We start from the raw sequence: 24,004 nt of genomic DNA, 5'->3' as shown, positions 1-24,004 counted from the left end.
TACGCATTTGAAAATAAAGGCACATTATGCCATGCTCCAAATTACATTACAGTTGATCCTTGAACAGCATGGGTTTGAACTATGCCAGGCCACATATATGTGGATTTTTTTGGATAAAGTATAATACAGTAGTAAATGTATTTTTTTTCCTTATGATTTTCTTAGTAACATTTTCTTTCCTCTGGCTTAGTTTATTGCAAGAATACAGTATATAATACATATAACATACAAAATATGTGTTAATTGCCAAATTATCAGTAAGGCTTCTCATCAACAGCAGGCTATTAGTAGTTAAATTTTGGGGGAGAGTCAAAAGTTACACACGGATGAGAACCACACTTGAATTGAGAAAGACTGAATAAAGCAGACTGCCATTCTTAGGGTGGGTGGGTTTCATCTAATTAATTGAAGACCTAAGTAGAATAAAAAGTCTGAGAACTCCTCCAGCCTGACTACTGAGCTGAGACATTGGCCTTTTCCAGCCTTCAGATTCAGACTGAAATATCAGCTCTTCTTGGGTCTTGAACCTGCCAACTTTTCAAATGAAATTTATACCATCAGCTTTCCTGATCCTCAGACCTTTAGATTTGGACTGGAACTACACGTTGGCTCTCCTGGGTCTCTGGCTTGCCAATTACAGATCTTGGGACATCTTGGCTTCCATCATCGCATGAGCCACTTCCTTAAAATAAACCAACTTCTTCCCTATCTCTAGATAAATGCACAGATAGATGATAGACAGATCAGCATCCTACCGGCTCTGTTTCTCTGAAGAATCCTGATTAATAAAGCCACATTTTATTTATTCATTCATCTGTCTATGGACATTTGGGTTGCTTCTACCTCTCAACTACTATGAATAGTGCTGTGAACATGGTGTGAAAATATTTCAGAAACATCCTTACAGACACATCCAGAGGAATGTTTTGCCAAATATCTAGGCATCCTATGACCCAATCAAGTTGACACATAAAAATTAACCATCACAGGGGCAACTGGGTGGCTCAGTCGGTTAAGTGTCCAACTTTGACTCAGGTCATTATCTCGTGGTTTGTGGGTTCAGGCCCTGCATCAGGCTCTGTACTGAGAGCTCAGAATCCTGGTTCAGATTCTATGTCTCCCTCTCTTTCTGCCCGTCCCCCACTAGCACTCTGTCTCTTCTTCCTCAAAAATAAATAAACCTTAAAAAAATAAAAATAAAAATTAACCATTACAATGTTATATACATACAATGGAATATATTACTCAGCCTTAAAAAGGAACAATCTGTTAAATGCTACCATATGGGTGAACCTTTAAGACATTATGTTAAGTAAAATAAGCCAGTCACACACACAAAAATACTATATAATTTCATTTATCTGAGGTATCTAAAGTAGTCAAATTCATAGAAATAGAAAGTAAAATGGTGGTTACTGAAAGATGTTGGGAGGGGTAAAGGAATACTTGTTTAATAGGAATAGAATTTATGATTTACAAAATGAAAAAGTTCTGGAGACATATTTCACAACAGTGTGAATACACTTAACACTACTGAACTGAACACTTAAAAATGGACAAGATGGGAGGCACCTAGGTGGCTCAATGGGTTAAGCATCTGACTCTTGATTTCGGTGCAGGTCACGATTCGGTGGGTTCGAGCCCTGCATGGGGTTCCACACTCGCACTGAAGAGTCTTATTAGGATTCTCTCTCTTCCCCTCTCTCTGTCCCTCCCCTGCTCATGCTCTCAAAATAAAGAAACATTTTTAAAAAATGCACAAGATAGTAAAATTTGTGTTATTTGATTTTACCACAATAAAAAAAAATACCCCCCACAAAAAGAAGCTATACGTGGATTTTCGACTGTGCAAGGCATTCATGCCCCCAAACCCCATGTTGTACAAGGGTCAACTGTATATGAGATTTATATTTTTTTTAATTTTTTTTAATGTTTATTTATTTCTGAGACAGAGAGAGACAGAGCATGAGTGGGGGAGGGGCAGAGAGAGAGGGAGACACAGAATCAGAAGCAGGCTCCAGGTTCTGAGCTGTCAGCACAGAGCCCGACACGGGGCTCGAACTCACAAACCCTGAGATCATGACCTGAACTGAAGTCGGTCGCGTAACCGACTGAGCCACCCAGGCGCCCCTGTATATGAGATTTATGTATCTGAGTCATATATATATTGAGAGCCCTCTATATGCCAGATTCTGTGCTAGGCTCTGGGGGATATAATAAACAGGAAAACAAGGCCTCTGCTCTGATAGAGTTAATAGTTTCTTGAAGGGGTCAGACACTGAAGAAATCACTGTAGATAATTAATGAAGTAGTCAAATATGTGCCCAGTGCTGTGAAGGAAAGCCTTAGGGGCTGGTGGGAGTACCTACTTGAGAACTAACCTACTTTGCAGCCTGAGGCTTCCAGGCAGGAATGCCTCTGTGGCTGACTAGGAGTTAGCCACACAGAAGGTAGAACTGGGGAGAGAGCAGACTCAGAGAAGCAGTAAAGTACATTTGGGACAAACAGAACAGGCCCTGGGAAGAGGCCTGGGGTATAGAAAATAGGTAAGTTTGAGAAAGTGAAAACGCCCAATATGGTACAGAGCATCTGAGGGAGGGACACATATGATGAAACCAGAGGGGTACATAGGCCTTTGGGCCAAATTAGACATTTGGTATTCAAATGTCCCAAAATATTAAAATACCAGATATTAAGTTATTGGCATGATTGTATTTGCATTTTAAAAAGGCCACTCTATGATGGGACAGACAGGCGGAGTGCGTCCTATGTGGTGGCACAGGGTGAATTTGAGAGACCATATTGCAGTTATGCAGGCAAGAACTGATGGCAGAAAAAAGACATACCCGAGAACTTTCTATAAAAAAATAAATACTTCTGGCGCACCTGGGTGGCTCAGTCAGTTAAGCATCCAACTCTTGGTTTCAGCTCAGGTCATAATCTCATGGTTAATGAGTTTGAGCCTTGTATCAGGCTCTGTGCTGATAGTGCAAAGCCTGCCTGGGATATTCTCTCTCCCTCTCTCTCTGTCCCTCCCCTCCTCACTAGGTCTCAAAATAAATTTGAAAGTTAAAAAAAATTGTTAAAAATAAATAATTCTGAATATTTGCTAATTATTAGTGCTAACATGTGACATTCACACAACTGAGGTCTCTTCAGGCTTGATTCTGCTCTGTGAATTCTGAGGAGTTTGGGCTAAAAGAGAAAAAAGGAGAGAAAACACATTTCTAAGAAGAAATGAGATGCTCAGGCAGAAATAATACCATCAAATAGGCATACACGGGAGGGAGCATAGGATTAGACTGGCAGACTGGACATGGAAATAGGAAAGGCACATGAGCATACTGGTATAGGAGGGCATGTTGGCATGGTGGATGACAAGAATGTCGCTCGCCACAATGTAAGTATTTCATGTATATTTTTAAGTGGGGTATAATGGAGGTATGATTACTGGATGAGGAAACAGAAGTGGAAGGGAAAGATGGACTGAACAAACAGGACCACAGAAAGAAACTTACAAGGTAGTGTAGCTCAACTTTTGGAATAAAAATTACTTGTTGCTTCACAAAAAGTAAATTATAAGCACACTTTAGAATTAGAGAATTTTAAATAAAACAGATTATTAGCTTTTAGAAATATTCTACGTCTGGGGTGCTTGGGTGGCTCAGTCAGTGAACGTCCGACTTCGGCTCAGGTCATGATCTCATAGTTCATGGGTTCGAGCCAGGCAGCGGGGTCTGTGCTGACAGCTCAGAGCCTGGAACCTGCTTTCGATTCTGTGGCTCCCTCTCTCTCTCTGCCCCTCCCCAACTCACACTCTGTCTCTCTCTTAAAAATAAAAATAAACATTAAATTTTTTAAAGAAATATTCTATTTTTTCATTTTACAAATTGATTTTACTGGCATTAAAATAAGTTAGATTTGGATATATGAATATATATATAATGCCCTCATGATGACTTTCAAACTTCAAGCTTTACATCAGAGTTGGAATTCCTGGATTTTTGTCATTAGCACAGAATCAATTACCAACTCAAATACTTCCCCTGCTAGCGAAACCCTAATTGTGATGCTGTACAGGAGCTCCACTAATCAATAGAATTCCCAGAATCCAACACACTGGTGTGGAGCTTAGCTGCTCATTCACATTCTCTACGGATCGATAAGCTAAAAGAGTTTCTAGTTTCCAGGATCACCAAAAAAAAAAAAAAAAAAGGAAAAAGAAAAAAAAAGTCCTCTTCCTAATGAATCAATGTTCCTTAAAACAAAGCAACACAAAAACAAGGCAAACATCTCTTTCATCCACCCCAATTAACAGCACTTCTTTCATATGCCAAAATCAAATTGCAGATTCTGAGACCTTATAAGTACCTTCTCAGTTGAAGTCTCTTGGGTTTTAAACATTTGCAATTCATTAGGGGACAATCCATTTCTCCTCATTGTATTTCATACAATATACTGTTTAAATGTCATGATGGTTCCTGAGACCATACTCTACATACAAGATTGGATGTTGATATTCTAGTGTCCCTTCCTATGCCTGTCTCAGGTATTCTCTGAAACCGAAGGCAGTTATAAGCTCAAAATGCAGCAGTACAGTTCCCTAGTCTTGCCACTATACCCGGGTCTGGTCCCTGGTAGCTGGGGGGGGTGGGGGGGGTGGGGTGGGGAGAAGATCAGATAAAATGTCTTGAGCTGAGCTGTACACTCAACTGACTAAAGAGCCTCAGGAAAGTCCTGGCCTCTGAAATCTATCATCAGTAAGAGAACCAATGGTGTCTTATAAGTCCCTATGAAGCCAGGGAAAATTTCTAAACTCATTTACTTTAGAGTCAAAAGGACTCCAAGGGACAAAAGCCAGTGTCATTTTTGGGTAGTGGTCTCGAGTACAGTTATCCATTATGCTGTCTGTGGGCCAAATGCAGCCAAATTAACTTGGCTGGTCTATTTGGGACTTGCAACAAACAACGTTCTTTGCTAATGACCATTAATCAAAACATTTTCAGTGAGAAAACTGAGAGCTTTACTATACATGTGAAAACACTTAAGTTCACTCGCTACTAGTAGGGTACCTGTGATAACATGTAGTTGAGTTCTGAGAATTTATTCTGGTCAATAGTAAAGGCTGGTGTGCTCTCTTCCCATCATGTTACTCTTCAGAAGAGTTCCTGCTGTGACCATCCTAAGTCAGGGTCACCGCATGACATGATGTTAAGCATATTAAGACCTAGAATTTTCTGCAATTCCTACTTATACTCAACCATCAATTATAGAATAATGTTTTTAGTAAAACTACTTTCATGTTTTGTTATTTTGTTTATTATGAAGCATTCAGCAGGGTGGGTCATGCCAACTGACTAATGAGACTTACTGAGTTGCACTGTCAAGTCAAAGATGTTTTGGAATTAGGGACACAAAAGCACAACTTGTTAGACCCCTGTGGCTCACTAAGATTTCGTAGTGAATTAATAAGTCAACTGATCAGGGGCGCCTGGGTGGCGCAGTCGGTTAAGCGTCCGACTTCAGCCAGGTCACGATCTCGCGGTCCGTGAGTTCGAGCCCCGCGTCAGGCTCTGGGCTGATGGCTCGGAGCCTGGAGCCTGTTTCCGATTCTGTGTCTCCCTCTCTCTCTGCCCCTCCCCCGTTCATGCTCTGTCTCTCTCTGTCCCAAAAATAAATAAAAAACGTTGAAAAAAAAATTAAAAAAAAAAAAAAAAAAAAAATAAGTCAACTGATCAGACAATTGAAACTATATGGGAAAGATAAAGTCAGAGCCAAACTTGATTTGTAGACTGAGCAAATGGAACCTCATTCCTTTGCTACTGCTGGACTGCTTGGAGCTCACAAGAACCACAGAATTCTAAAAACTGCAGAGACATTTCATGGAATGGAAAATCACAATTTCAGACAGGATCCATACGTTGTTGATGAGTTTAAAAGATATTTTAATTTTCCATACCTGCCTTTGGAAGATAAAGTATCAGGATGTGTCTGAATTATCAAGTATCTGCTCTTTGAGTGTGGTTCAGTTTTAGAATTCTGAAGCTAAGCATATGAACCCTAAAACTATCTTAAAATATTTTATCAGTGCTGGGGTACGTGGGTGGCTCAATTGGTTAAGCGTCTGACTTCAGCTCAGGTCACGATCCCACAGTTTGTGGGTTCCAGCCCTGCGATGGGCTCTGTGCTGACAGCTCAGAGCCTGGAGCCTGCTTCAGATTCTATGTCTCCCTCTCTCTCTGCCTCTCCCCTGCTCTCTCTCTCTCTCAAAAATGAATAAACATTAAAAAGTGTTTTTTAAATACATTTTATCAACAGGTAGTATTTGAGTTAAACCAGCTCAATAAAAATGTATTTATAAAATGAAACCCAACTGGGGAGTACTATTAAGAATGTTAACCTGGGGGCGCCTGGGTGGCGCAGTCGGTTGGGCGTCCGACTTCAGCCAGGTCACGATCTCGCAGTCCGTGAGTTCGAGCCCCGCGTCAGGCTCTGGGCTGATGGCTCAGAGCCTGGAGCCTGTTTCCGATTCTGTGTCTCCCTCTCTCTCTGCCCCTCCCCCGTTCATGCTCTGTCTCTCTCTGTCCCAAAAATAAAAATAAATGTAAAAAAAAAAAAAAAAAAAAAAAGAATGTTAACCTGTAATTGAGATGTGCCATAATTCTTGAGAATGTCAGTCTGTGAAGTACCAATATTTTTTATGAATGATTAAAATTGATCCCTGATTAGCTTCAAGCTGAAAATATCATTGTTCTGTAAGAATAAATTTAAGAATCTTATTAAACAGGCTGCTTACATTTTATTCTAAAATAAGCCTAACACTATAGCTAATAGGCTACATGCTTCATTCTTATTTTTAATAGAAATCCATATGCCTTATAGAGAAATAGATTTGTGATCACGGGCTCTAATACTACAAATAAAGGTGGACACTTCTACTCTATATTAAGCTCCTCATTAACTGGTAAAACACATAAAGTACCCAGAGAGAAAAAAGTAAGACGAATAGTCGTATATTTGCCAAACCCATCCAGATTTTGAGATATTACAACAACAAGGATCTAAGGGGGGGAAATCTAAAATACAGCAGAAGAAAAGCTAAACAAGACATTTTATTTTGGTTTAGTAATTAAATGTCAGCCCAAACTCAAAATATACAGTGTTTTAGGAAAGATAAAGGCTTAAATGCCTTACAAATGGGATAGTATGTTTATAGGACTCATTACTCTAAGAAAAACCACAGGTTCAAAAATATAAACATGCTCCACAAGGGTTTAAATAATTCATAAGTAATAAACTCATAACAGATCTTAGGGCAAGAAAGGGAATTCCAGAGACATTCCTAGCCTCTGAGGTCAGTATTACGAAAGGCAAAGATTTCACAAAGAAAACTGTCCATTTTTTAGGGAGGAACACAAAAGCTAGAACTCACTGTCTGCCCTGAATGGCATTTCTTCTATTCATCCACACAATCACTCACTCATACCCACAGCAAGGTACTGAATACTTGCTATTAGTCAAAATCTATACTAGATATTGGGAATAGCGGAACAAGAGACAAGAAAAACAAATCCAGGTGTTTTCAAATGATCCTTTTTTTCTTTCCAAACAAATGTTTCTATAGCAAAATAGTAGAACCATATGGTAAATATACTATTTTGGCATGTCTATATATTTAATGCCTTCTTTTTTCCCTGCTGAGAAATCTTTAGCTGTGTTATTCAGAGCAAAGAAACCAGCAATAGGGAGAATCCACACGGTGAATATGTTCTCTCCCCCAATCTTCTACCTTTTAATAATTACAACTGGACATAAAACTTGTTCTTAAATAGAACTTTATTCTCATCCTGTTCAAAATGTAGCTTCAATACTGAGCAAATATGAAGCCTTTACCACAGAGGGACCTGGCTAGGTTCCCACTCTTGGAATGAGGAGAGAGATCAGCCACACTGATTTGTCCAGTGCTCTTGTAAAATGGCATGTATTTTTAGTTTATACAAAGTTTGGCATATATTGAATCTCAGGTGTAAAAGAAGGGGCTTCAACACACAAGCCAAGTAATTATAGACTTTTATAAGGAACATGAAGAGAAAAGACTTCTCCTCAGAGTTTTGTAAAAACAAGCCATATGGTCTTAGGTAAACCACTTCACCCTTAGTTGTTTGTAAAGTAGGGATGAAGAAACCTGTTCCACCTCCCCATAACACTGTTGTAAAAATGCTGAAATACTATAATAAATGCAATATTATGATAAGGTCCCAGCCAGGGGAATTCTATTCATAGGAGTCATTTTTTAAAGGTATATAATAAAATAGGTTTATTTTCAGAAGAAGGACAGTTCACAACATGTCTTGGAAATGAAATCCACTTTGAGGTAGCCTGCCTGGTTTGTCTAGGGTTCATACTCCCAGGAGAAAGCCAAAACAAATACAGTAGATAATCTAAGAAATCCCAAGAGCTGTATCCGTCTCTCCACCTCTCTCTTTAACAAGGGACTCATTACTTTGACCTCTTCCCATTCCAACTTTTCTTGTCCCCTAACAGAATACACTTGCTCCTTTTTATTCAGGGATAATATTGACTCTGAACATTCTCCTTTAGTCCTGAAAGGCCTGTCCAGTAATTATTACAAGTCCTTGTATATTCTAATATTATCTGCAATTACACTTTCTCTATCAAATCTTCTCGTAGAAGGGGAACGAAATTGTTTTGACCTAACCTTGTTTAAAAACATCCAGAATGGCTCAAAATCCTATGTAGTCAGGCAAGGAAGCACCTAACTCTCCCACCACCAGACTCCAGATCTCTAAAGTAGAGTGGGTCAAACAGAACCAGAACATCTATGGAGCTACAAGATGAAACAAAAATATTGGAGGTGATATTGATCTGGACTCTACGGATCCAAAGAGTTTTGAGGCTTTTCCACATTAGGACATCTCTTGAAGGAGACACTTTGAGTCCATCGCTAATGTAACACAGAGCTAAGAGTGCTCACCTTAGTATCTGCCATAAAAATTAATAAACTCCAAAAAGATGTGTCATTTTTTTTAATTTTTTTTTTTTACATTTATTTATTTTTGAGAAACAGAGTGAAACAAAGCATGAGTGGGGGAGGGGCAGAGAGAGAAGGAGACACAGAATCTGAAGCAGGCTCCAGGCTCTGAGCAAGCGGTCAGCACAGAGCCTGATGCGGGGCTCAAACCCACAAACTGTGAGATCATGACTTGAGCCAAAGTTGGATGCTCAACCGACTGAGCCACCCAGGCACCCGGGATGTGTCATTTTAAATGACATAGTTATTCAAAAGGAGTACCTATGGGATTAAGGTAAGTACTGTACCAAATAAATTTCTATGACCAATTAATTCTCACATTCACCCACATCACTTTTTTTGCTGTTGTTTTACCTTTTTTTAATGTTTATTTATTTTTGAGAGAAAGAGGGACAGAGTGCAAGTCAGGGAGGAGCAGGGAGAGGAGACACAGAATCGGAAGCAGGCTCCAGGCTCTGAGCTGTCAGCACAGAGCCTGACATGGGGCTCAAAAGACGGGAGTCGAAGGTGGACACTTAACTGACTGAGCCACCTACGCTCCCCCACATCAATTACTTTTTAAATTAAAATGATAATTCTTATAATAGTATGCCAAACTGGCAATAAAAACAATACTATGTATACCTATTCTTCCCATGAAAATATCTCTCATCTTAAAAATTAAAGCATAAACAGTACCATCTTTAAAGGTTTTTTTTTTTTTTATAGAAATGGGTTTCTAAGGGCACTTGGGTGGCACAGTTGGTTAAGCATCTGACTCCTGATCTTGGCTCAGGTCATGATCTCACAGTTCATGAGTTCAAGCCCCATATCCGGCTCTGTGCTGATGGTGCAGAACCTGATGGTGCAGAACCTGCTTGGGATTTTCTCTCTCCTCTGTCTTCCCGTTCCCCACTTGTGCACACACACTCTCTCTCTCCCTCTCAAAAAAAAAAAAAAAAAAAACTTTAAAAAAATTTTAAAAATATAAACGTTTTTGAAGTTCACCTAATTAATTTGGCAGCTTCCAGCTCGTCAGCAGTTGGTAAAGAAGTCATCTTCAAGAAAACCATGTCAAATGGGCAATTCTCCAGAAGTGCTGCTGCCCCCTCCACATCTCTGATGGTTATGGAGACTTTTGCAATATGTGAAAAGGATTTCTGCGCAATATCAGCCAGGTACTGAACAGTGACATCTCCAACTAATAAGAGGTCTATTTTTGCCTGAAAGAGAAGGAAAAAAAGCAGAAGTACCACATAATTCATATCTGAGCACAGAGAAGGTGCCATGTATGAGAGGATAAAATAAAGGTGACAAATAATTCCATGACTGACTATACAAGCAGACTGAATGGTCAACGATAAGCACCTCAGGGACAGGAACTAGTAGTTTCTTGTCCTCAGTACTTAGGGTAGTGAATAGATCTGATGGTCATGCTATTTTTTTAAGGTTTTTAAATGTTTATTTATTTTTGAGAGAGAGAAAGAGAGTGCGAGGAAGGGGCAGAGAGAGGGAGACACAGAATCTGAAGCAGGCTCCAGGCTCTGAACTGTCAGCACAGAGCCCGAAGCAGGGCTCAAACCCATGAACCATGAGATCATGACCTGAGCCAAAGTCCGATGCTTAACCAACTGAGCCATCCAGGTGCCCCGAAGGTCATGCCATTTCTAAAAGTTCTGCCTACAAATAACTATTCTACTGTGATTCTCCTCCCAGTTTCTTTTTCATTCTAGGAATAGACAGGATTCTTAAGGCCCAGTTTCCCAATCACTCATCCTGCCGGAAAGTGTTTACTAATGAGAAAAAAACTGGTGATTCTCCTAAAGCACTTGTTTTAATGAAACACACATTCCAGAGAACAAAGTAAGATTTAAATTCCTAAATTCCAAGAGATACTCACAGTCTTTTCTGTAAATGGAATATACATGCCATTCAAACTTCATTATTTTAGAGCCAAAAAGCATCTTTCTTTCCTTTGGGGGTTATTTTCAAGCACATTCAATCAAGAAAAATATAATTTCCATCTTCACCTTTTATTTTCCTATGTTTTATTCTCTACAGCTATTGAACATAATCCACTAAAACTGTCAAAGAAGGGCGATACTTAAATTAGTGGAAACAGCAGACACTTGGAAACGGCAGGCCACAGGTCCGCATGAGAAAACAGATTTGGGAGCTGACCAGAATTGAAGCCAAAAGAAGTGGGTGAAGGAGTTGGAAATACCTAGGAAGAGAAAGGCAGCTTAGGGCACCTGGGTGTCTCAGTCGGTTAAGCATCCGACCTTGGCTCAGGTCATGATCTCACCATTCATGAGTTCAATCCCCACGTCGGGCTCTGCACGGACAGCGCGGAGCCTGGAACTTGCTTCAGATTCTGTGTCTTCCTCTCCCTCTCTGCCCTTCCCCAGCTCACACTCTGTCTCTCTTTGTCTCTCAAGGATAAATAAATGTTAAAATAAATGTTAAAATAAATAAATAAATAAATAAATAAATAAATAGAGAGAGAGAGAGAGAGAGAGAGAGAGAGAGAGAGAGATTGAGAGACACAGAGAGAGAGAGACAGAGAAAGGCAGCTTGCCAAAGATACAACCCTTCAGAGCAGGATGCTCTTGAAGGTGGCCCACCATGGAGTATCCCCTCTGCTTCACCCGGTTTCCCAGGGGCTGCTGAAGGGAACTTAGGAGGTGCAAGAAACTAGTCAGGTTTAAAGTAAGTAAAACTTTGGCCCTTCTTATTTCTGCCTTCTAATTTTCTTCCTTCTGTTAAAAAAAGAAAAGAAAAGAAAAAAGTGAGTCTTCTTTTATCCCTCTCTCATATCCTAATTTAATCTCCTCCTCAGAAGCAACCACTGTCAATGATTTTGTCTATATCCTTCCAGATGAATTTTTTTCTTTTTATTTTTTCCCTGTTTTTTTTTAAATTTTATTATTTTTTAAAAGTTACATCCAAATTAGTTAGCATATAGTGCAACAATGATTTCAGGAGTAGATTCCTTAGTGCCCCTTACCCATTTAGCCCATCCCCCCTCCCACAACCCCTCCAGTAACCCTCAGTTTGTTCTCCATATTTATGAGTCTCTTCTGTTTTGTCCCCCTCCCTGTTTTTATGTTATTTTTGTTTCCCTTCCCTCATGTTCATCTGTTTTGTCTCTCAAAGTCCTCATATGAGTGAAGTCATATGATTTTTGTCTTTCTCTAATTTCACTTAGTATAATACCCTCCAGTTCCATCCATGTAGTTGCAAATGGCAAGATTTCATTCTTTTTGATTGCCGAGTAATACTCCATGGTATATATATACCACATCTTCTTTATCCATTCATCCATCAATGGACATTTGGGCTCTTTCCATACTTTGGCTACTGTTGATAGTGCTGCTATAAACATGGGGGTGCATGTGTCCCTTTGAAACAGCACATCTGTATCCCTTGGATACATGCCTAGTAGTGCAATTGCTGGGTGGTGGGGTAGTTCTATTTTTAGTTTTTTGAGAAGCCTCCATACTGTTTTCCAGAGTGGCTGCACCAGCTTGCATTCCCAACCTTCCAGATGAATTCTATGTTAATCATATAACACGTATATACCTTTTTTTCATAAAGGAGATATTTTTAAAAGTGAGTTTCTTTTCTCACTGTAGTTCAACAATTCCTCAGAAATTCCAGTTCACTGGGAACATTTTCACTTCCCAGGCTGTTAAAGATTTACTCTCTTAAATACACGTTTTCTATCATTTGTTGGGATCTGGAGTAGAAGGAGAACGTGTACTCATTTGTCATCTTGATCCAATCTTCCTCATTTATGAGGACAGTAACTTATCAAACCATTGTTGTTATAATGCTATAATGAACATCTTTGTGTACATATGTATTTTTAGTCTCATTAAATTCAAAGTAAACCGTGGACAACTTATGACAGATCTAATATGAATAATGGACAGGACTGAATCAAAGAAATAAACAAGATTACTGTTTAAAAGAATGAAAAAGAAAAATGTGGCATGTACAAAGAATGGAATATTATTCAGCCTTAAAAAGGAACTGAATTCTGATACATGCTACAATGTGAGTGAACCTTGAAAACATTATGCTAAGTGAGAAAAGGCAGACAAAAAAGCAGAAATGTTGAATTATTTCATTTATATGATGTCCCTAAAATAGGTAAATTCAAAGAGACAGAATATAGAATAATGGTTACCACGGGCTGGGGGCAGGGGAAAATGAAGAGTTAGTGTTTAATGAAATACAGCATTGTTTTGAATGAGTTTTTAGAAGTTCTGAAAATGGGTAGTGGTAAAAGTTGCAAAGCGTCATAAATATACTTAATACCACTGTACACTTAGAAATGGTGAAAGTGGTAAATAGTATGTTATGTATATAATACCCCAATTTTAATAAAAAGGAATGAGGCAATAATACATTCCACAATATGGGTGAAGCCTGAAAACTTTATGCTAAGTAAAAGGAGGCTATAAGAAAAGACCACGATTCTATTCACATGAAATGTCCAGAGTAGACAAATCCATAGAGACAAGTACTTTAGTGCTTACCGGGGGGGATACGGAGGTTGGAGTGACTGCTAATGGGTACAGAGTTTCTTTTTGGGATGAAGAAGATGTGCCAACACTTACTGTGGTGATGTTGGTCCAATTCTGTGAATAGCAACCCTGGAAGTGTATACTTTAAACGGGTGAATTGCATGGTTATGAATCATGTCTCAATAAAAGTTTATTTTTAGGGGCGCCTGGGTGGCTCAGTCGGTTAAGCGTCCGACTTCGGCCCAGGTCATGATCTCACGTCCGTGGGTTCAAGCCCCGCGTCGTCGGGCTCTGTGCTGACAGCTCGGAGCCTGGAGCCTGTTTCAGATTCTGTGTCTCCCTCTCTCTCTCTGACCCTCCCGCATTCATGCTCTGTCTCTCTCTGTCTCAAAAATAAATAAACATTAAAAAAAAAAAAAAGTTTATTTTTAAAGGAAAATAAATGGAGGAATAAATACATCTTTGTACAAGTAAGTCTAAGTCCTAGTGCCAAAACTGTAAGATTAAAAGGTAATTTTTTGCTTTTGTTTCTCAACTTAGATACTGCCAAATTGTTCTTCCCAAAAGACAGAAAAATCCCCACGAGTGTACAGGAGTACCATTTCCCCAATCCTTAATAAGACTATTTATTAATTTTCTTCATTTTTGCCAATATTGTGAGGAAAAAAACCCCAATCTTCCTTTTTGTTTGCGTTTTTCTGATTAACTGTGAAGTTGGGTATCTTTTCATTATCGTGGCAATTTCCACTTCTATTTATTGCATATTCTATTTATTATGCTTGTCTATTTATTATCTTTTTCTAGGTTCCTATCTGTTGTTTATCTTCTTCTTATTGCTCCATAGTTTATATATTCTGGATATGTTAACTACCTTTTTCTATTTGTCATGGCTTTTAACTTTGATTACAAGGTCTGTCACAAATAAATGTTTAATATTTAGTAACAGCCACCTACTGTTTCTTTATGGGCTTGGTGAATTTCATCTTGCTTTCAAAGCCATCTCTATTTACATTATTAAAATATGTTTTCATAGTGTGTTCTAATACTTCTATGGTGTTTTTTTATTTCCGCATTTTGCTTTTTATCTCATATGGAATTTATTTGGTGATGTATCTAATTTCATCTCTTTCAAATGCAGGGCTAATTACCCAAGTAGCCTTACTGAATAGAGTAACTTTCTCCCAGTATTTTCAAATGCCACCTTTATATATATGCATGTACGATTTTCTGGGCTTCATTCTGACCCACTGATCTATTTGCCTATTCCTAATTAATACGACACTAATTGCTAGCTTTTTATATCTTTTATATTTGATAGAGCTTATCGTTCCCTCCTTGCTATCCTTCAATTTGGTTCTTAGATATTTCCCACAATTTCTCCTCCAACAGAATTTTAGCATCAGGTTGTCAAGTTCCATAAAGAAGCCTGTTAAAATGTTGATTGTGGCTGCATTTACTTTACAGATTAATTAGGGAATATCATTCCAGTATTAAATCTCCCTATTTAGGAAGTAGGACTTAGAGAACTCAGGTCTTTTTTAAATGTAACCTTCATACAGATTCTGCACATGTCCTCATGTTTATTGCTAGATATTTGAAAGTTGAGGAGTCATTGTAAAGGGGATAGCTTTTCTCACTGTATTTTCTGATTGATTATAGACAACACAGACAGAGCTACTGACTTCTGTATGAGGAATCTGCTTCAAGAACCTTATGGTACTCTCTCTTTAGTTTCAATATACTTTAGTTGATTCTTCTGAATTTTCTAGGAATATAAATAATCATTCAGTTTTCAAAAATGACATTTTTGTCTCTACACCCAGAATTTATGCTTTTTATTCACTGATCTTAAAGCACTGGCTAGAAATCCAAAACAATGGTGAATATAAGGAGTAACAATGGGTATTCTTACTTTGTTCCTGAGTTTAGTGGGAATATTTGAAATGTTTTTACCACTAAATATGATGCAGAAGGTTTTTGGTCACTACCCTCTACCAAGTTAAAGAAGTTTCTTTCTACTTGGAGGATAAGAATTTTAAATCAGAAATGGGTGCTGAAATTTATTAAATATTTTAATATCAACATGATCATATTTTTTCTCCTTTATTCTGTTAGGTAGTGAATTACATTAACAGATTTCCTAATGACAAGCCATCATCGCCTTGCTGGGATAAACCTATACATAATGTGTAATAGACTAAATTCATTCGTATTATTTTAAATTTTTCCATCTATATTCATGAGCAAAATAGGATACGATTTTGTTTCATTATATTGTCTTATCTGGGTTGGGTATCATCAGGATTATGCCAGCTTTGAAGAGTAAAACAGAAAGCTTCAATATTATTTTATGGTCTTGAATATTTTATAAAACCGAATTATCTGCTTCTTGAAATTTAGGTAAACAGCATGTCTGCAGAATCTGGGCCTGAGGCCATTTAGAGAAATGGGTTTTAGAGTATCTTTTACAGTTCCTTAATGACTACCAGTAAATTTAAATTTTCTCCCTTAAGTGAATTTTGTTCATATATTTTTTTAATTCTATTTTATCTATCTTTTCAAATATATTAATTTTTAAATGTATATAATGCTTACTATTTGTGTTGAGTTATTCTTGCTAACTGGAAATTAATATATAATAAATCTTTTCTATCTTCTTTTTTATGGCAATGCTTTATTAGAGACTATAGAACTGTGTGGTCCAAATGATAGCCACATGTGGCAATTTATTTACACTTATGTTAACTAAAATTAAAGTTTGAAACTCACTTCAGTTACACTAGCCTCATTTCAAGTGCTCCATATCTATGTATGACAAATGGCTGCCATATCAGACATAGAATATTGTCATCACTGCATAAAGTGCTTTTGGATGGCACAGTCCTCCAAGTGGCATTCTACTGTACCCCACAGATTTTCATGTATATTACGTTTGTGTTCATTCATTGCTAGTATGTAATTTCACTTTATACTTCCATTTTAACCTAGGAGTTGCATTAAACATCTATATAAAAATGTTTTTAATTTTCAAGATTATGATATTTTTGGTTTTGGTTCTTAATTTTTTTGTCTATTGACAAAATTTCTTCTTTCAGTGCATTGTCAACAGTGAATGTATCCTGCATGACTACTTCTTAGAATTTATTTTCTTTGTGGCGTAATACACAGTCATTTTTTGTTAATGTTCCATGGATACTTGAAAATAATGTGTATTTTCTGCTGGGCACAGAACTTGTTAATTGTTTTCTTTCTTACTTTAGGTCTACTTGAAGTTTCAGCTTATGGCATGTATCAACATCTCTCCTTTCTAATTATGGTTTGTGAATTTATCAATTTCTCCAACCATAGACTCTAATTTGGGGTTAGATATATAAAGATTCATGATAATTATATTCACATAAAACATAATATTTAATATATATTAAATAACACGTTATATAGCATATTTTAAATACTATATCAAGAATATCATATATTGATAATTATGTCTGTTATATGGACAGAAAACTATATATATGAAATATTCTTTGTCCTTTTTAATGTTTTTTACTTGAAATTTTTTTCTGGTATACAGTAGTTTTTCATATCTCTTTATTTTGAGCTTTTCTATATATCATTTTGATTTTGTGTGAATTTTGTAAATAGAATATATCTGAATTTTTAGGTTTCTTTTCACGATGTGACTTTAGTTTTAATATAGGAATTTAATTAATTTCATTAATGGCATTAACTAATGTACATTAATATCAATAACATTAATTGTGAAACATTTATAACTTAACCTAAAGTGGTCTTATTCCCTTCATTTATTATTTCACATTTCCTATCCATAGTAATTTTGTTTATTTTTCCTTATGCCTTCTGTTAGGCTGATGGAATTTTCCTTTTTCCCCTCCTGCTGTTCCTACATTACTTTGGGAGTTAAGGCCCTTATTTCTATTACTTAATAGTGGCATTTGGGCCCACAATTCAGTGCCAGTTTTACCTGGTAAATACTTCTTTTTTTTTTTTTTTTTAAACATTTATTTATTTTTGAGACAGGGAGAGACAGCATGAACGGGGGAGGGTCAGAGAGAGAGGGAGACACAGAATCTGAAACAGGCTCCAGGCTGTCAGCACAGAGCCTGACGCGGGGCTCGATCTCACGGACCACGAGATCGTGACCTGAGCCGAAGTCGGACGCTTAACTGACTGAGCCACCCAGACGCCCCTACCTGGTAAATACTTCCAAGGTCAAAATCCCCTGCCTCTGAACCTTGAGGCTATTGGTCCATTTTCTTCTGGCATCCAGTTGTTAATAAAAATAAGCTGCTTTGCTTTCCTTTCAGTGCTTTTCTCATTATGCTTTTTCTCATTCTGATAGTTTGTGAGGATGTGTCTGGGTATAGATCTTATTCATCCTACCTGGCACTCAGTGGATCTTTGGCTTTGGAAGTTTCCTTCTGTTTCTCTATTTCCTCCTGTCTTCATCTCTCCTAGATGCAGGACATCCACAATTGATCCTTCATGGCTCAGCTTCTCTCAGAGACAGTCCCTTAACTTTATTTTTCATATCACCAGCTCAGTCTTAAGTCCTTCCAAAGATTGTTATAATTTCAGTTCGTTTAATGTGAATTGCTCCCTTCTAAGATTTTTCATTTTTGGTAATTCTTCATATCCTGCTATTTTTAGGATGTGATATCCTCACTGAGAATACAAATTAGAATTTTAAGTTTGTTATATCCCCTTACTAACTTGTCTCTGGAATAGTTGTGTCCAGTGGCTGCATTTGTGTCTAGTTCTGTTAATGTCTGGAGATCCTTGGTTATTTGAACATAAATATGAATCAAGGACTAAGTCAATGTGTATAAGTAATCTCAGCGGCTGCCTCCTTTGAAGGGACAACTGACTGGGGTTTGGCGTAAGTGGGCAGGACAGTGGAAGCAAGGCTGGAGAGCAGAGAGGCTGAGACCAGCTAATTGTCAAAATAATAATAATGGCAGGCATTACTCTGAAGGCCAAGCAACAATAGTTTATTTCCCTCCTGGGCAGAGCTGCCTCCTCGTCAGTTATAAAGATCTGGAAATGACCAACACCAGGAACCCGGGGGCCATATGTCCTCCATTCTCTTTAGGATGAAGTAGGTGTGAACTGGGAGAGTCAAGGGGTAAAGAAATGCAGAGGCCCACGTGGCCCAGGTGCTCTGCATACAGCTAATTTATCACCAGGTGAGCACCCTCTGGTCAACTTTCATCTGTTTCTTCTAACATTCAGCCAGAGCTACTGTTAGTATTGTTTTTGCCTTTGCCCTTCTTCTTTAGGTCTTTTAAGCTGTGGTTTTTCTACTTTTCTTTTAGTGGCAATTTCATTCCATCTGCTTTCTAAGTTTCAAGTTTTCCTGTGGTTTTTTTTCTTCATGGTCAGAGACAAGCTGCTTTGTTCAAACCAAGATCCCAAGAAGGACTATGCATTACATTTGGTTAGGTTACTCTTGGACCTCTAATTTGGAATACCTGCTCCCTGCTCCCCCTGCCACACACACACCTTCCCCCCTGCCCCCCCCCCCCCCCATGATTTTTTTCTTGCTGAAGGTATCAGCACATGTTTAAGTATCTCCTGCTCTGGGTCAGGGTCAGACCAGGAAGTTGACATGGGCACTCCATTCCTCATCAGGAGTCAATCGGATTTACCTGCCCCACCCTGTTTCAAACAGGATAAGAATTCAAACTCCTTAGCACAGCCTTTCAATAGCTTAATATCAACCCATGTCACCACCTTATTTCTTTCCACTGCCCTCAAATGCACTATGATCTAAGAAGACAGCAAAACACTTTCAAATGAGCTTTGAAATTTGGAATTTCTACAGTAGAAAATATCACGACCCTTTAGTGCGTTTCCTTTTCATTTTATAAACATCTCGCATTTCCAATAGCGCTTTAGGAGCAACGTGGGACTCAAAAAAACCACTGTGATGCTTTTGTGTGCGGATTGTTTGTGAAGCTCCATGGTAGCACAGGATTACTTCCATCAATATATTCCCTTGTGAACAAAATGCCAAGAATTGAAATGCTCATTAACAAGTGGTCATAAAAGGATTATAGTTTTGTTTTTTAATTCACCTGGTTAACTAAACCTATGAACGTCCAAAACTAATCATTTAATTAACCTTCCAAACTGAGATACTTTTGAGAATGAAAGGGGGAGCTAATAATAATTACACTAAAATAACACATATAAAACAAGGTGTCCTGGGCTATGAATAACTTGTAAAGCTTTCTACCAAGATTTATTTTCTCTTTCCTTTAAAACACCCACCACTTTGCATCTGCTTAAGTTTGACTGATATCTATTTATTCTCTCCACAGATGTTTTTTGAGCCCTTACTACAAGGCAGATGCTGTACTGGGAACGCAAAGTGGACAGAGAGGGTCCTGCCTTCATGGGGCTGACATTCTAGTAATCCTTTTTTTCTGCTACTAAGAATAGCTTTCATTCTTTGGAGCACAGGAAGAATGCGTCTCAGTTCCACCAAAGCTACTACTGATTCTCTTTAAACAGCTGGATGCAGTGTGGGAAGAGGGCAAAGGCTTTCCATGCACGTAGGCCAGGGTCCGTTGCCTAGGTCAGCCACTTACTAGTGGTTTGGAGTAAGATACTAGTGATCCTCATCTGGGAGTTGAAAATACTTAAATCCTGACTGTTATAGGAAGAAATGTTGGTACGATGCCCTGTAGGTGGTATTGCCATGTTTTCTCAATAATATCAAACCTGAGCAGAGACAACATCAAATCAATATGATGAGGAAGGGAGGAAGTAGAAGGGGAAAAGAAAATGTGTCTGAAGACAGCCCTAAATCAAATGGGTCTTTGCATTACTTTAGCCATAGAGAAGGGGAAACAGGGCCCACAGTAAATAAAAGGTAAGCCTTGAATAACAAAAACCAGCTGCTAACTTAAACCCTTTCCTACTAGCTCTGATGCTTCTGACTGCAATATTCCCTGCTGAGGCTCAGTGTCCAACTCCCCCAGAATCTCTCAGCTAGTATTATGGAGAAGTCAAGAGTAAGCTCTGAAGGGCAGGACACAGGTACTGGAGAGAAATCTGAGAGGAAGTAGGAAAAATCCAGAAAGGGATGAGAAGGTGCAGTACCAGTAACAGGCTGTTTTGCACAGGAGTCTATAGTTCTGTGCCATGGTGCAAGGCATTTCACAGAGTAACAGCAGCTCTGGAGGGGTGCCTGGGTGGCTCAGTAGGCTCAGCATCCGACTTTGGCTCAGGCCATGATCTCATGGTACGTGAGTTAGAGCCTCCCATCAGGCTCTGCACTGACAGAATCCCAGTGTCTGGGATTCTCTCTCCTTCTCGCTCTGCCCCTCCTATCCTCCCCACTCACTCTCTCTCTCTCTCTCAAAATAAATAAACTCAAAAAAAAAAAAAAAAGCAGCTGTAGAAAGAAGGGACTTGCTCTCCTGCCAAAGGCTTCCTCCTCTGCCCTACAAAATCAATGCCATAGCACACGTGGAATGTTAATAATCAGACAAATTAGAACACTGCCCTAGTCCACTATCCCAAGGTAACTCGAATTAACTGAATAGCTTCTAATCAACTTAAATCTGAATATTCATTAAGTTAAAAATATCTTGTTGGCAATATAATATGAACACAGGTGGTGAGAAAAATCCACTGATAGCAATAATAAAAGGGAAATGAACAAAACTTTCTAGTATATTCTGCTTTGGGAAACTGCCTTTTCTAGTATATCCAAGATTTTCACCTGAGTATCACAACTTCAACGGATGCTTAACTTCGTGTGGTGGGATTTTTTTTTTCTATTTGAATTGATTACTGCACCTTTTATTTAAAAAAAAAAAAAAAAGGAATACATATTCATTGGGAAAGATAGGAAAAAATTTTTTAAAGCCTAACGAGGAAATAAAAAGCATTTGTAATTTCACACTTGGGGATAAATACTACTAACACCTTGGTGTAGATCTCTGAAGTGTGGGCAGTTTTTAGATTTCGACATCATCATCACCACTGGTCTTTATCCACTCAGTTTGATTTCTAAATCACAGTACCACTCAGGGCACTCTAGTCTCTACAATGTTGAAAACACTGGATTTCCATTTGCAATGTGCAGCAGGCTAAACCCTTAATTAGTAACAGCAGGTGCTGAAGTGCTTAAAGCAAATCACTCCTACATTTTAGTGAGTTGTTATTTATGTCACTCTTATCGCCAGGAGCAGTGCTGACAATCAGCAGCAGCTGCATGGGCCAACGCTCTCACAGGGCAATGGTTGGCCTCGACTTTCCCCAAGAGTCAAGGGATTTAAACAGCTCTATCTGGAGAAACTGATCAAGCTGCTCTTCAAATGCAAACAAAAGATTCAGTTGGGGCTTCAGACTTTCTTAAGGGTAGGAAGCCGAGATTGTTCATGCACTACTAGATAATCAGATATTTCACTCAGAGTTCCATTTCGTGTAGCTTTGCCTAATCCCGCACCTTAAAATACTATTTTTCCTTTGAGTTTAAAGAGGTGCCTTCATTCTGAAATAATTAAGAAAACCTATTAAACCGGTCCACTTCAAAGTGGTAATTTCAGAAAGCTTGTGCTTAAAGCAGAGGAGATTTAAGTATGCAGAACATTCTAAGGGCTAAAAAACTTCAGGCAGCCCAAGAGGCTCGCCTCTCCTATTTCTCTACCAAGATACGTCAAATAAGAAAGCCAACACCAGCTTGCCTTGCTCTCTGGGGTGGGGGAGGTTTTATGCCTTCCTTCTAGAAAGCTTATCATCACCTTTCATTTTCTATCTACAACAGTCACGGAAATGATCCTGTGCTTCTTTCTGCTAAGGGGAAGATAAATCAGGTGCCTTCAAAAGAGGCCAGCGGGCTTTTTGAGTCCCCTGGAGGTGGGAGGACGTGTGAACAGCACAGATGCCTTTTCCCGCCAACGGCTTTGGTTTCCAGGCACAACTGCCTGTTTGGGTGGAAGCCCGAGGAAGGACGTGCGAGGACTTTTTGGACCCCGTGCCCGTAAGCAAACTGAAAAAAGCCTGCCAAGCTGTGCGGAGACAAGAATGCTCAAAATAAATTTCCCCATGTTAAATAAACTTCCCCGCATTCAAAGTAAAACCAAAGTTGTCGTCATTCACATTCTGTGCAGACACCTACTAGGTTTCGCTCCCGGCTAACCCTCCGAGCGGTCGGCTAGAAAAGCGGAGTTTGGCCGGTGCCGAGGGCCACAGAGGCAGGCCTGTGGAAAACAGCTCAGTTCGGCCTCCCGCCCTGGGCGACTCCGTCCGGGCGGGACCCCCCCCCCACCCACGCCCTCGGACGCCGGCTCGCGCCCCTGGAAGTGGCCCTCCCGGCGCCGCGCTCCTCCGGCGTCCCCTGAATGAGAGATGCCTGTGCGGGCCTAGGGGGCCACCCGGCCCAGGGCCCGCGCGCGGTGATCAACGCAGCTGCCGCCCCTTCCTCCTCCTCTGCCTCTTACCTGGCCAGAGACTCGGCCGCGCTCCGGGCGGGTAATTGAGGCCGCCATGGCCTGTTGCCCACGTGCCGGGTCCTGGGGCAGCCTCACCGCAGGAGGAGCTCGGCCGAGCCGCCGCGTCCCGGACGCCGGCTCGGGCCGCGCTGATGGGTCTCGCGGCCCGCAGCTGTGGGCGCGCACGCCCCAGGCCCGCCTTAAAGTGGCCATGACGCCCGGGGCCGTGCACCTGGGGGTGCTGCAGCCTGCTCCAAGGGGCCCCGCGGGACCTGGGCTGGGGGAGGGGCTCCCGGGGGCTGCCGGGAGGGGCTGTCCGGGGTGCCCTTGGGGGCCCTTGGTGGCACGCTGCCCACCCACAGTCCCGGCCCCAGTCCCCGTCCCACGCTCAGGGAGGTCACGGCCCCAGGCCTTAGTAGAACTGCCAGGAGAAGGCGGAAGCACTGCCTCGCCTCAGGCTGCTCTAAAAATCTTTAGGGTATCTTTTGGATCAGCAAGCGGTTTTTTGGTTTTTTTCCCTAGACAAACATGTAGAAGCTAGAGAAGGCGAGTGCTGTTATGGCGTTTTCGTTCCAAAGAAATTAAATATTTTAGAAGTATTTCATTTTGTCCGGTGACTCAGCATTGTCCCCATTTTCTCAACTGAGAAACTTGGACAATTAGAAAGTCTTCTGGTAGCTGCTGTGTAACTCACTTCATTCAGCCTTGGCTGGACGTTTTATTTAGATCTGTTGAGTGCCAGGAGCTGTAGGGGATCCTTTCTCTTATGGTCTTTACTATTGTTCCTGATTTTTCCTTTGCTAGAAATTGGGGTTGGGGGCGGGGCGCCGGGACGGCAGGAGAGTGAGGGAGAAGATGGTATCTGGTAATTGTCACTTTGGATTTCCCTAGATTCTTGATCTCACTTAACATATAATACAAACGTGCTCTACTTGAATTATCAGTGCCTGCTTTCTTGGGCAAGCTTTGATTTC

General features: G+C 39.8%; 1 protein-coding gene across 2 annotated transcripts in view; it reads right to left on the bottom strand.

Annotated features, from left to right (window-relative positions):
* Positions 1-23,438, bottom strand: part of SOHLH2 (spermatogenesis and oogenesis specific basic helix-loop-helix 2) — a 54,952-nt gene extending 31,514 nt beyond the window's left edge. For both annotated transcript variants that reach the window (XM_060637349.3, XM_060637348.2), the window contains exons 1-2: positions 23,040-23,438; positions 10,040-10,254 (exon numbers count right to left, since the gene is read on the bottom strand). In XM_060637349.3, the coding sequence (XP_060493332.1) occupies positions 10,040-10,254; positions 23,040-23,243 (419 nt within the window). In that variant the 5' untranslated portion in view covers positions 23,244-23,438. The remainder of the gene's footprint in view (positions 1-10,039; positions 10,255-23,039) is intronic.
* Positions 23,439-24,004: the final 566 nt, after the last annotated feature.

This window comes from Panthera onca, chromosome A1 (assembly GCF_046562875.1).
Source record: "Panthera onca isolate mPanOnc1 chromosome A1, mPanOnc1 haplotype 2, whole genome shotgun sequence".
Classification (NCBI taxonomy): Eukaryota; Metazoa; Chordata; class Mammalia; order Carnivora; family Felidae; genus Panthera; species Panthera onca.
This window is presented reverse-complemented; position numbering and strand designations above follow the sequence as displayed.